Here is a 13288-nt window from a genome sequence, read left to right on the forward strand (position 1 = left end):
TTAGTATGGGGTAAAAAGTAAAGTATCTTATGAATAATTTAACAAGATATCATTTCAATATTTAACATTGACTACATATTGAAATGATATCTTGGCTGTATTAAATAACATCTGTTATTAAAGTTATACCTGATGTTTTCTACTTTTAAAATGTGGCTACGAGTAAATTTAAAATGAAATGTGTGGCTTGCATTATATTTTTATTGGACAGTGCTGCTAAGGACAACTTACCAATGAGTCGAGTCTAACTGGGAAGAAGAAATAGAAGGGTGGTGCCAGGCAAAGGGAAAAAAGATATTTAGGATCAGATTAGACTGGCGTTTGTCTTTGAGGGTAGTGTTCACAGAGTGATCCATGGACAGTCTACATCAGATCTGCAGGGTGAGGCCAACCCTGAAACTTTAGTCATCTTTAATTCATTATTTGCACCTCTTGCAGAGTTTTTAGGGCTGCCTAGAGAGAGGAATCTGCAGAAGAGACAGTAACTCTGGTTTTATAAAGGCAGTGAATATGAAACCCAAACTCTTTAATTTTCTGGTCAATTTTGTTGAATTGGACTTCAGCAAAATTAAAGACAGAAAAAAAAAGACAGAAAATTGATGACAGTTAAAGATTTGCTTTTCAGAGATTGGGTGTTTGCTACTTGCTTATTTAATAAATGAGGGAAACACTTAAAATTACCTTATAATTTAGCCTTTGACTGAAATGAGTGCCACTTAGCTCAGTAAGCAAACTGGGTAAGTGCCATTAGCTCTATGTTTTAGTGATTTGTTTGGAGTGTTTGGAATGTTTACATTGGATCCTGACCACCCTAAATAAGTCGTAAGTTCTGTTCCCCTTATTCTATAGTACACTTTGGTAAACTGACTTACCTCTTAAGTTGTACCACAGCTTGGTGTTAAAATTCAAAATATCCTATGGGCCAGGGTAATTTTAATCTTTTCTAAGAGATACATGGTGAACTATTAGCTTTTCTTTATAGTAACTAATAATAAAAAGTTAGTGTGATTTTGTCATGAGTACATAGAATTTATAGATCTTAAGGTCTTAAAGTAATGGTTCATATTGACATTAAACAGTGCACAGTTCTTAAATATATGTTAAATATATTGCTTTTATTATCCACAGTCTTCATTAAGGATAAATTAAAAAATGCTGATAATGGGAGCAACTGAAGAATGTCAACCTTCATAGAAAAGTTACCAGAGGGAAAGACTGCCTGAATAAAATTGTTTACCTGAATGGCAACTTGATAAGACATTCATCAGCTTTTTTTTTTTTTTTTTTTATATACACCATCCTTTTTTTTTTTTTTAATAATGTGCTTGGCCTGCTTGCATAGGCATAGGAATAACCTAACCTCGGTAAAGTGCTAAGATGCCAACACTTTTTAACAGCAGACAATAGCTATCAAATAGCAGCCTGCAAAATAGTATCAAGTGATTTTCAACAGACCTTAGGAGGCTACAAAATTTATATTACTAGCACAGAGTAGAAATAGCCATAAGGGTAGTGCCCAGTTTGCAAATGTTTCCCTTTAAAATAAAATGTTTTCTATTTTTATGTTGACTAGAATCTAGAATGCATTTTATAGTATTATAAATAGATTCAGGATTCCAGACCAACCTTCAAACACATCTTTAATCTTCCTAATAGTTCTGTTTTACCTTTTAAACTCTGTGCCATGACTTCTTTAGAAAATGTATTCCCATCATTGGAGGAGATACCTGGTTAAGTCCCCTTTCTCTTTTGTTAATAGGAACTTTTCAGTCAAAGGCCTTGAGAAATAGAAATCTCCATAAACACAAATATCTTGTATAAAGAAAGTATTTCTCAAGATCTTTCTCTTCCTGGATGTTTGGAATAACCACATAAAGAGATACTGGGTCTCTGCAGGGGCAGGAAATCCAAATTGGTGCTATCTTTTGATTGTATGAGTCATTTGTGAATTGACTCAGGTACTTTGTATTCCAGTACAGAGGAGAAATAACACATTTTTCATAGTATTGTAGAGCATTCAGCAGAGGTTATGTGCACCAACTAAGCTCTTTGAAGGCTTATTTGCTTTTGTCTCTACACTTACCACAGTGGCCAACACATAAAAGATGCTGTGTTTGTTGAATGGATGATTGAATGAATGGAGTGAATCATTACCTGACCCCATGCTTTCTCTGAGATTGTGGTATTTCGATAGATTCTTTCTATAGCAATATTAAAATGGAATCACAGATTTTAGAGTGATAAGCTTTTTAAGGTTGCTTTCTCAAACAAGAAAAACAGCATTTTCTAAAATTCTGTAGATGGAATGGTTTAGTTGCCATGAGCCCACAATACAGCAGTTGTTTTTGGTGTAGTGGAAAAATTAGCAGAAAAAAGAAATTGCCTAAGTGAATTAGATTGCCAAAGAACAAACTAATTTTCCAAGTTATCAAAAAAATTTCCAAATCTGATAACAGAATGCTTCTATTTAAAAATAATACATAATAATCTTGCTTTGGCCTTGACTATAAGTCTCATGTTTCCTAATTTTTATGCTTCTTCATAAGCCACAGAAGAAGTAGGTAGAGCAGAATACTTGTGAGCTTGGGCTTTGGAACTCTGGAAGCCCTTTTTCAAACCCCACTCCCACTTAATTCTCTGTGATCTCGGTCAAGCTATATAAACTAAGTAATCTGGTTGTCTCATTGTAGAAAGGGGATGATAATTCTTGTCATGCTTAAGTGAGTTTATGTCTATAAAGCACTTAGACACACAGAAATGCCGAATACATGTTAGTTGTTACATGAAAACCCCTGTATGTAAGTTGCCCCTTTTTGCCTTTGCTCATGCTGACCTTTCTTTCAAATATATTTGAAAAGTTCCTTGCTGCTTTTTAAAGGCTTAGGTTAAGGTGACTCCTCCCTGTATATTGTCATCCCTCTCATTCTCTCATCCTTTTTATGGTAGTTGTTATAGTACTCACCGTGTACTATAGTTATGTGTTTGTCTGCTAGTAGACATTAGATCATAAGATCTTTAAAGACAAGGAATGTTTTTGAATTTTTCTTAGTTCCTACCAGAGGGCATGGCACATGGTATTTAACAGAGTATTTGTTAAATTGTTTAATTGACGTGTATATGGAAATCTTCTATAAGTTGTGCGGTGCTAATCGGATGATAGCACTGTTTTAGGACTTAATATATGGCTAGCAATGTGCTTGGCATATTAGGAAGTAGTTTCCTGGTATTTTAGTACCGAAGATGAGAATATTATCACAAAGCTAATTGAGCAGATTCCAAGTGCCAAACTGTTAACTTTCTTATCATCTGTATGTAAATCATTTTAGCAACTTTTAAACCTTATATGTGCTTGAAAGTTTTGTGTCCTTCTTACTGTAAGCATCCTAGATACCAGGTTCAGTCCCATCTTTTGTTTTTTTTAAAAGATTATTTATTTGACACAAGGAGAGAGGGAGAGCGTGCACAAACAGGGGGAGTGGCAGGCAGAGGGAGAGGGAGAAGCAGGCTCCCCCACTGAGCAGGGAGCCCATGTGGGGATCATGACCTGAGCTGAAAGCAGATGCTTGACAGACTGAGCCACCCAGGCATCCCCCAGTCCCACCTTTTAAAATGATTCTTCCTTAGAAATTTGAAGCTGATTGGTTTAAATTCAGTATTTTATTTATATCTTGTATTTTAATGGCTAAGTCTTTAGAACTGAAAACTTATGGGTTAGGCACTGAGGCCTTTGGTATGCTTTTTAATTTAAGTCCTTGAAACAGGGCAGCCTGGGTGGCTCAGCGGTTTAGCTCCACCTTTGGTCCAGGGCGTGATCCTGGAAACCCAGTATCTAGTCCCACATCAGACTCCCTGCATGGAGCCTGCTTCTCCCTCTGCCTGTGTCTCTGCGTCTCTCTCTGTGTGTCTCTCATGAATGAATAAATAAAATCTTAAAAAATTAAAAAAAACAAATCCTTGTAACAGCCCTACTAGATGTAAACACTTTTATTTTCTATGCTTTTATGGAGATAAGTAAAGCTTATAGATGTGGGGTAACTTGATGGTAAGGGCTAGTTCCAGGATACGAACCTAGGCAATTTGATTCTGGGGGCTAAATTTATGGTTTTTCAAGTGCCTGCCCTTTTTATATTTTCTTTGAACTTTATCTGTTTTTTAATTTAGTTTGAGTTAATAGATATAAAATGTCTAATATTTGTCTTAGAGTAGTTGCTCAAAAAGTGATAGCTTTATTCCTCTTCTGATATGATATATCATGAGATAAATTCAAAGATAATTATAGAAAAGTAATAGGAGCAGTGTGAGGGATCATAATCATAGCTATGAGATTTTTAATTCCTTATTGCAGTGTTTGTTGAACATCCTCTTTTAATCTGAGAAAGTGTTCTTGTGTAAGACATCACAGAGTATCAGAAAATAAAAATCATGAACCTCTTCAAAATTCAGGGTCTTTTTCATTGTCTTATGAAAAACCAGTTACATGAGGACATCTGTATGGAATTTTAGGTGTGTTTTTTTGTCATTGTGTTTAATTTGTCATGTCTGAGCAACAAATGTTTGTCATTTTAAGGATTTTTAAAATTCACTTTTGTGGTTTGGTTTAAATGTGGATAAACCTAACATCCAATATCTTGAGATCAAATGGCTTGCAGTTTTACTATTACATAGGTTGGGAAATTCAGGACAAATGTTTCTTAGTTATTATTACATATAGAAAAATCCTGCTATTATATAGTTTACTTTTTTTCTCCCTTAATACCAGAATAATATTTATATATCAGGTGTTGGTTCTATTACATTTAGAGAAAATGTTTTATAAAATGTGTCAAGCTCTGTATTTCATGTAAGCACTTTTCATCTTTTTTAATAATAGGTAAATCAACAAACTGGGAAGATGATGGTTGGGGAGCATGGGAAGAAACAGAACCCCAAGAACCTGTAAGTCATAAATGTATGCATGTTTGTTGCAAGTGGCATTTTCCATTTGTAATGATGGTGACATATTCCTGTGTTTGGTTGTCATTTTAAAACCTTCGTCAAGAAAATCTTTGTGCTTACTTAATAATACCTATGTAGATACCTTTCTTAAGGACTTAACTTTATAGTTAAGCAGGCTAAATGAAAAATAACTGCTTTGGGATTCTTTCTCCTTCATTAGTTATTATTTTAGACTCCTCCACTTATTTTTTCAATAAATATTTGTCCAGTGTCCACCATATTCTAGGCAATTTTCTGGTTGCTGCAAGTATAGTAATGAGTAAGGTACATGAAGTCCCTGTGTGTATTTTCACCTATGACTAATAGAAAAAGCTAACCTAAACTGACTTAATAACAAGGACATTCATTAGCTCATATAGAAGGAAGTCAGGGTAGTATGGACTCATAGATGATTTGATCAGGAGATTCAACTCTGTCATCAAGGACTTAAGTTCTTTCCTTCTGTCCACCTCTGCATATATGGTGTTGACTTCATCCTAAAGATTGTTCCTCTCATAGATGGCATATGCCGCCATGTTTCTTCATTCATGACCAGAGGGAGAAAACGACTAGGGCTTTCTGTGATTCTTGTAGGAGCAGGGAACAACTTTCTCAGAAGCCTCTAGTGAACCTGGCCTATATCTCTTTGGCTGGAATAGGCCAGAAACTCATTTCTGAACTAGTCACTGGCAAGGGATATGAGATTTTTCTTCAGTCAGTTCTACCATTCTCTGGAGGTGGAGGATTAAAGTGTCTGCTTCTCCTGAAGCCCATGACTGGATAGGAGTGGAGTTAATACCCGAACAATACCAGGATTTTTTATGAAGAAAGAAGAATAAACATATATATTGAATAGGTCTTCTTATCATCTCTGTTCCCAGCAGCTTACATTCAAATGGGGAGAGAAACTTTTTCAAAAAGATAGATAAAAGTATCAAATAGTGGTAATCAAAATTACATAGAGGATTCAAATGGTGATGTGGTGGCAAGTGATCAAAGGACTATGGTTGTTTGGGTGGAAGGTTTTTCAGAGGATGGGATATTGAAGCTGAGATCTGAAAGACAACAGGGAGCCAGCCAGGTGAAGGTCTGGCAGTGAGCATTGCAGGCAGGGCAACAGCTCATGCAGAGGCCCCATGGAAGGACTGGGCTTGGAGTTCAGCAGACATGGATAAGGCCAGTGTGGCTTGGCAGGACTCAGGCTATGATATGGGGTCAGAGAAGTAAGCAGGCCTGATGTAAGGCTTTGTGAATTTGGAGTTTATTCTAAATGTGATAGGAAACCACACATAGCTGATTTCTTTTATTTTTCTTTAAAGGTTTTTTATTATTCATGAGAGACACACAGAGGCAGAGACATAGGCAGAGGGAGAAGCAGGCTCCCTGTGGGGAGCCCGATGCGGGACTTGATCCCTGGACCTTGGGATCATGCCCTGAGCCAAAGGCAGACACACAACCGCTGAGTCACCCAGGCATGCCTAATTTCTCATTTTTAAAGGTCATCTTGGCTGCTTTTTGGAATAGGTTGAAGTGGAGAGCAAAAGCTGAAGCAGGGAGACCAATTAGGAGGCTCTCATGGTAATGTAGTTGAGAAATGATGGCTTACCTTAAGGTGGTATCAATGAAGATGAGAAAGTGAGAGATTCACAGATAAGTTTTAGAAATAATGATAAGACTTTCATGTAAATTGGTTGTGAGGGCTGAAGGGGAAAAAAAACAACAGGGATTAACTTCTTTGATGTGGTGTGGAGAAGGTAAAACATACTTGATAAGATGTTGTTACTCCCTAAGGCTGGGTAATAGATACCATTTTCTTTATCTTTGTCAGTGTTTGAAAATGTCCATAATAAATTATTTTGTTTGTTTTTAAAAATACCCCTCCCAGATATTTGGCTTTTGAGCAGCTGGCTAGATGGTATGTCACTTCTAGAGTTGGGAAAAACTAAAGGAATAGGTCTGGGGGAGAAATGAAGGAGCATTGTGTTGCAGGAAGCAGAGCATGCAAAGGTCATACCAATCTATGGAAAAACTCCAAGGGGAGATTAAGAACAGGAAACCATTTCAGAAGGCCTCCTGAATTGAGATGTATTGAATAGGAAGTAATGCAGCTCAAGGAACTTGGTTATACCATCACTTAAGCAAACACACACCTTGTTCCTTGCCTCTCTAGTGCTGTGTTAACAAGGAGACTCAGCAGTACTCTGTCTCTGTTTTTACTATGATCGACTGTCTTCTGCTTACTCAAGAGTTAGACTATTTCATGACTGTTTATATCTTTGACTTGTCTTAGATTCTTTCTCTGCTTTGTTTCACACCTAGAGCTCATATGAGGATTTGATGGGGTCAGTTCATCAGTATTCAGTATAGGATATTTGCAGAGGGTGGGGCATAGTGTTTATGCTGGGCTACTGCATGGGATGTCAGCCCACCTACCACTGTTGCCCTCTGGCCCGACATCCATCAGCAGTCTGGTTAGCTATGGCAAGAATGGGAGGCAGAAGGAAGGAAGAGGAGAGGTATGTGTAAAGAAGTTTGGATGCTCTACATGGCTTTATGTGAGCAAACCTCTCAGAAGGAGATGACTGTGCTTTGAGAATTTCTCAGAAAACGGTAGTGTAACTAGCAGCTGCTTTGCATGTGGTGTTGGATACATTTACTTTTAGTATTTGTTCTCTAGAATCCTATAACTAAGTGACAACAAGCTCCTGAGTAAGTTTGAAGTTTTCTGGAATAAACCTCACAGACATTGGTTGTTAAAGTGGACACATGTATTTATAATCTCAGAGGAGATTCCACTGGGACAGTTATTGTTAAATACGTAAGATGGTGCTGGTGCTGAGTTATGGCACTTACTTACAGACCCAGAGGTCCACATTTTAAGTGTCTGTTGATACATAGTTGGTTCTTTCTGGAATGGATTTTTACTTGTGAGTGACATAGTTGAGGAATTGTGTGTGAGGCTAGTTTTCCTCACAAACATCTAGATTTTCTCGATAATTTTAAGGGAGTTAGATGACAGTGTGTCAGACCTGCTTTCTGGCTCATCTAGCAGTGTGCCTTCCCTAAGCATACACTTCTTTATGGCATTATAACCTAACATAGTAGAAAATTATTGCAACTACAATTTGGGGTCAGAGAAGCAATAGGCCTGGGGTAAGGCTTTATGCATTTGGAGTTTATTTTAAATGTGATCAGAAACCACACTATTTCTGTTTTGGAAAGCTCACCTTTGCTGCTCTGTGGAATAGGTAGTAGTGGGTCTTTTTATTAGTTGTGCCTCTCATACTCATTAAGGTCATGGGCCAAGAGTTTATAGTATTTCATTTCGATGTGCCACTTTTCCAGCTGATTCTGGGTGATGTGGCCAATGATTCCTAGTTAGAGTGTGTATGTTTAAACAGACTTCCTTTAAATCTGTTAAAGTGTGCCATTTTCTTTTTATTGGCAAGAAAATCCAAAATCCAAGAGTAACATTTTTTAACTATTTCAGTGAAAGGCTGAAATATGCTTCTACTCATTCCAGAGCACATTAATTTTTATGTAATGTAGCACATTTCTTCATTTGGATAAGATTTGAATGTTTACAAATGGCCCATGTGGATGAGGGTAGCTTGTTGTTCTCTTTGTCTTAATTGATTTGCTCACCTAGCCAATTTGACAGATACAGCAAGTGAGAGTTGACAATAATTCTGGGTGTAGCAATCATTCCTAACTGTTCTTATTATCCTCCTATGAACCCTTGTACCTTGTCATGATCTTATGTATGTGGTGAAGGAGAAGGTATTTGAATGACAACAAAAGTGGGCCAGGACAGTGATATTGAGATGTTACCTGGATGTTAAAATGATCCTGCTGTATTTAACAGTGTGTCTTGAATTTGGATCCTGTCCTCCAAATAAGACAGCATCTTTGTTCAGGGAGACTGTTTGGTGAATGAGAACAAAAATGGCAGTGTGGCCAGGAAAAAGGATATGACTTCTGTCTTCTTGCACTGCAGCAGCATCTAGAACTGTCACACATAACATCAGTATGACGTTTTGCCAAGTGAAATATTTTATTCCAGGGCAATTAGAAATGTTAACTCAGCTGAGGTAAGAGATTTCTGTTATTTCTATTGCTGTCTAGGATTATGAACAATTCCAAAGGCATAGCCAGCTCTAGAGGTGTAACAAGAATCAGTAAATTTTGACAGATGTATGAACTGCATGCTCTGGTCAAGGTAAGAGATGTAGCCACCTCATCAGAATGGAGAGGGAACGTTGCACTGTTTCTTGTTAGGAACAGATCGTGGACTTAAAACCTGCCCACCCTGAGAGTCTCACTGGCAGGTCTTGTCCACATTAAAGTTGAGGCCAGTGTTGGAACAAGAGAAAGGTCTCAAATTAATTTATGGCTGTGTCAGGGTGCTGTATGTAACTGCAAAAATAGTATAGGGTTCTCTACCATGGGCCTGTGGTTATCATGACCAGCATAGGAGAGTAGTATGACATGAGAGCAGTGGTGTGTTTTGGTAATAAGTGCTAAGGGAAGAAAGCATGTTCTGATGTTCTTTATCAGCAGAAAGTATACATCCATGACACGGGCAGGCTTCGAGCTTTAAGGATGGCTTCAGTTAGACAAGAGGACGGTTGTCTTTCTCCTGTAGATATTTCATGCCTGTATGAGTCCACTCAGCTGCCATAACAGAATGTCACAGACTGGGTGGCTTAACAGAAATTTATTGTTTCACAATTCTGGAAGCTAGAGGTTCAAGATCAAGGTGCTGTCAGAACTGGTTTCTGGTGAGACCCCTCTTCCTGGCTTGTAGATGGACACCTCACTGTGTCCTCACGTGGCCTGTCCTCTGTATGCAAAGAGAGACAGCAGTGAGTCCTGGTGTCCTTTCTTCTTACAGGGATAACCAGTCTGTCAGATTAAGATTCTGCCCTTATGACCTCATTTAACCTAGTTACCCTCTTACCTCCAAATAACAGTTACACTGGGGGATTAGGTGTTCAACACATGAATTTTGAGAGGATACAATTCAATCTGTAGAAATGCCCCAAATAATGGATCCATGTCAAGCATAATTCTTATGTGTGCAAGTGCAAAGAATAAGGTTAAGGAATTCCTACTTGCCCATAAGTAAATATACTAAAGAATTAAAAATGCAAACAGAACAGACTTTCAAGATGGGAAAAAGAAGGCAAAAGGATATTCTGTACTAAATTTTAAGTGAGCATAATGAAGGGGTAGTGTCTTGCTTGGAGAAATTAGAAAAGAAGAGAGTTTCACTATAACACCTACCAATTAATGATCCTATAATAAATAGTAAATAGCTTCCTTGGTTTTTTTTTTTTTTTAAACAGTGTTACAAGGGCTGTTAGTTTAGATTATATTTTGTTTGCTTTGGGAAAGAAGTGATTAGAGAGGAAGATTTTTACCTAGCTTAATGCTATAATGGAAATTGAGGCAGTTAAGGAAGAAGCTTGACAAGGTTTAATTTAATTTTAGTTGTAAGGCAGATTAATGAGCTTTCCTTCATTGGTGTATTGAGTCCCAACTGTAGGAAGTATAGAGTCAAGGATTTGTTTGGCAGTGGTTTCTGAAACAGGAAGCACAGAAGGTTCTGCGTTAAGGCCCTCAGTTAAGGTAGAAAGTGGGGAAATTTTCCATTCAAAAGACACTTTAGAATATGTTCCATCTGTTTGCAGAAAGTGATATATTACAGTTTATAGAGGCAATTTGATTTAGCAGATTAACAAGGAATAAAAGCCAGATAGAGGGCCCTAGAGGAATGTTTGTTTACAGACTGAGAAGTAGGATATGGTGTGACCTGATTAGAGATTCTTAGAACATTAATAATCTGGGATAATACTGGAAAATATTTTGCCTTATTTTAGTGTCATTAGACTCTGGCGTCCTCTACCACACAAGAGACATAGCACCAGATTGGCCAGAGGCAGAGGAGAACACTCAAGTGATACTAAAGTTATGTTTAGGTTCTTGTACAAAGGGGGAGATGGCTACAGAGGTTCTCCTTACTAAGGTGGGCTCTCATTAGGACTTTGACATTAGACTCTTAGAAATACCACTTTTGTGGGGTGCCTGGGTGGCTCAGTCGGTTAAGCATCTGATTTAGTTTCCACTTAGGTCATGATCTCAGGGTTCTGAGGGTGAGTGAGTCTTAGGTGGAGCTTTGTGCTGAGCACGGAGTCTGCTTGTTTTTCTCCCTCTGCTCCTCCCCCAGCTGTGTGCTCGCTCATTCTCTCTCTCCTCTCTCTCAAGTATATAAAATCTTTAAAAAAAATTAAAAGTACTCCTTTTGCCAATGACCTTCCTGTTGACATTAATACAAGCTGGATCTAGCCTAGTGATTCTCAGTTGGGAGGTGATTTTGTCCCCTTAGGAGACAGTTTACAATGTCTAAACACATTTTTGGTTGTCACAGCCTGGGGGAGGTGTATCTAAGTGGATAGAGGCCAGGGATGCTGTTAAGCAACTTATAATGCACAGGGTAGCCCTCCAGAATAAACAGTTGTCCAGCACAAAATGTCAGTTGTCCCAAAGTTCAGAAATCTTGGTCTAGCATATTGCTTTCAGTATAACTCTCGATCCTTCTTTCTGCCATTCATCCTGTCTGCTTCTAAATTCCCTTGGCCTTGGGGCACCTTCGTAGTGTAGTCCATTATGTGTCCAGCCCTTGGTTTCAGCTCAGGGTCCTGAGATTGAGCCCTGCTTTGGGCTCTGCAGTGAGTGCAGAATCTGCTTGAGACTCTCTCTCCCTCTGCCCCTCCCGCTCATGCTCTCTCTCTTTCTCTAAAATAAATATTAAAAAAAAAAAAATAAACAAAATCCCTTGGCCTCTTTTAGGGGCTTCAGAAATTTTGATCTATGTGGCTATTAATTTGTTTTTAGTAGATTCTAGTCAATTGGTTTGCTGGCTTGAAAAGTGCAATCAAAAGATTATTTGCCAACAAAGAAAGGTGACTGTTAGTATTTCTTCAGTGTTTGGCCACAGATCAACCAGTAGTCCAGGCTCAGTCTTGGTGGCATTATTTATGCCTAAATGTTTGAGGGAGACTTCTCTTTGGTCTTCCTGTTGTAGCCAGCCATCACTGTTTGATGCTCTTGCGTGCTCTTCTTTTGATTTCACATCTGCACTCCTCAGGCCCTCTTACAGGGTAGCTTGTTTGTGTTGGCTTAGTGCTGGGCCCCTGGTCCTCTGCCAGGGAGGGAGGGACAGCGATCTGACTGTGCAGTAGGGCAAGGGGTCTGGAGACCTGACTGCTGCTCAAACATACTTCAACCAGGTGTCCAGATTTTAGCTGCATTTTTGCCCTTCCTTCCCCAGTGCCCTGGTACTGTTCTTAAGCCTGTGGACAGTTCTGTGGTGCAGCTGGGCTTGTTGCTGCTCTTTCTTCCCTTCAGATTTTAGGAAGTAGTTTTCTAGGGACTGGGAAATCAGTTGGCACCTGCCCTTCTGCTTTCTAGCTCTAAGAATTTTGTGGCTTGTCCCCTAACCCCACCCTCTGGCCTCATTCTTCTTCCCTTACTGACTTTTGCCTTTAAACTCTGCTACTGCTGTTTTTAGTGGGGTTTTCCCATCACTGGGAAGAGTGAGGATAAAATTCAGGTGTTTCTTTTTTTCTTTACCAGAAAATTCTGTGGGCTTTGTGTTCTACTCCTTCCTTTTTCCAGTTAATATAATTGGGAGATTTTTCCCTGTGTCGGCAATATTGAAGTTTTGTATAACATTTTGTTTGGGAATGAAAAGTCTGCTACCTTAAAAAACATTTGAGAAACCTGAGCATTATGTATGTTAATAATAGACCAGAAAAATGAGAAAAACCCATTTGTATAGTTGTTTACCGTTTGTTTCAGAATTGCTGCAGCACGTAGGTCTCTTGGTTTAAAAAGCGTAGATGACCATTTTACATCTACAATTTAGGTAATAAACAACTGAGAATTACATTGAATGGTCTGACTGTTCCGTGATTTCACCTATGAAAGCACAATGACAGTGACAGTATAAATTGCAGATGATAGACTTACAATGCTAAAATCGAAACCTTTGAGAAACGATTCTGGCTACATCAATGGCCATCTAGTCACCACAGTAGCTGATAACACCAAAAAACATTTGCCACTATGTTTACAGAGTAGTAATTTACCAGCTCTGTGGCGGCTAGACATAATTGAAAGGCTTGTTAAATTACTGCAGTTTTTTACCATCTGCTGCATTGTGAAAGAATAATCACTTGACAAATTTGTGGGCTTAAAAATCAAAAGAAATATATTTTTAAAAATATATGTTTTGGCTCTAGTTGTTTAG

The 13288-nt window shown here is 38.3% G+C and overlaps 1 protein-coding gene across 4 annotated transcripts in view; it reads left to right on the forward strand.

Moving 5' to 3' along the window:
* Positions 1-13288, forward strand: part of RAB3GAP2 (RAB3 GTPase activating non-catalytic protein subunit 2) — a 100211-nt gene that overhangs the window by 15259 nt on the left and 71664 nt on the right. For all 4 annotated transcript variants that reach the window (XR_012025736.1, XM_072814448.1, XM_072814446.1 and 1 more), the window contains exon 2: positions 4871-4935. Coding sequence is in view for 3 of the 4 variants with exons in the window: in XM_072814448.1 (XP_072670549.1) it covers positions 4871-4935 (65 nt within the window). In the remaining variant the exon portion in view is untranslated. The remainder of the gene's footprint in view (positions 1-4870; positions 4936-13288) is intronic.

The sequence above is a fragment of the Canis lupus genome, chromosome 38 (genome assembly GCF_048164855.1).
Source record: "Canis lupus baileyi chromosome 38, mCanLup2.hap1, whole genome shotgun sequence".
NCBI lineage: Eukaryota > Metazoa > Chordata > Mammalia > Carnivora > Canidae > Canis > Canis lupus.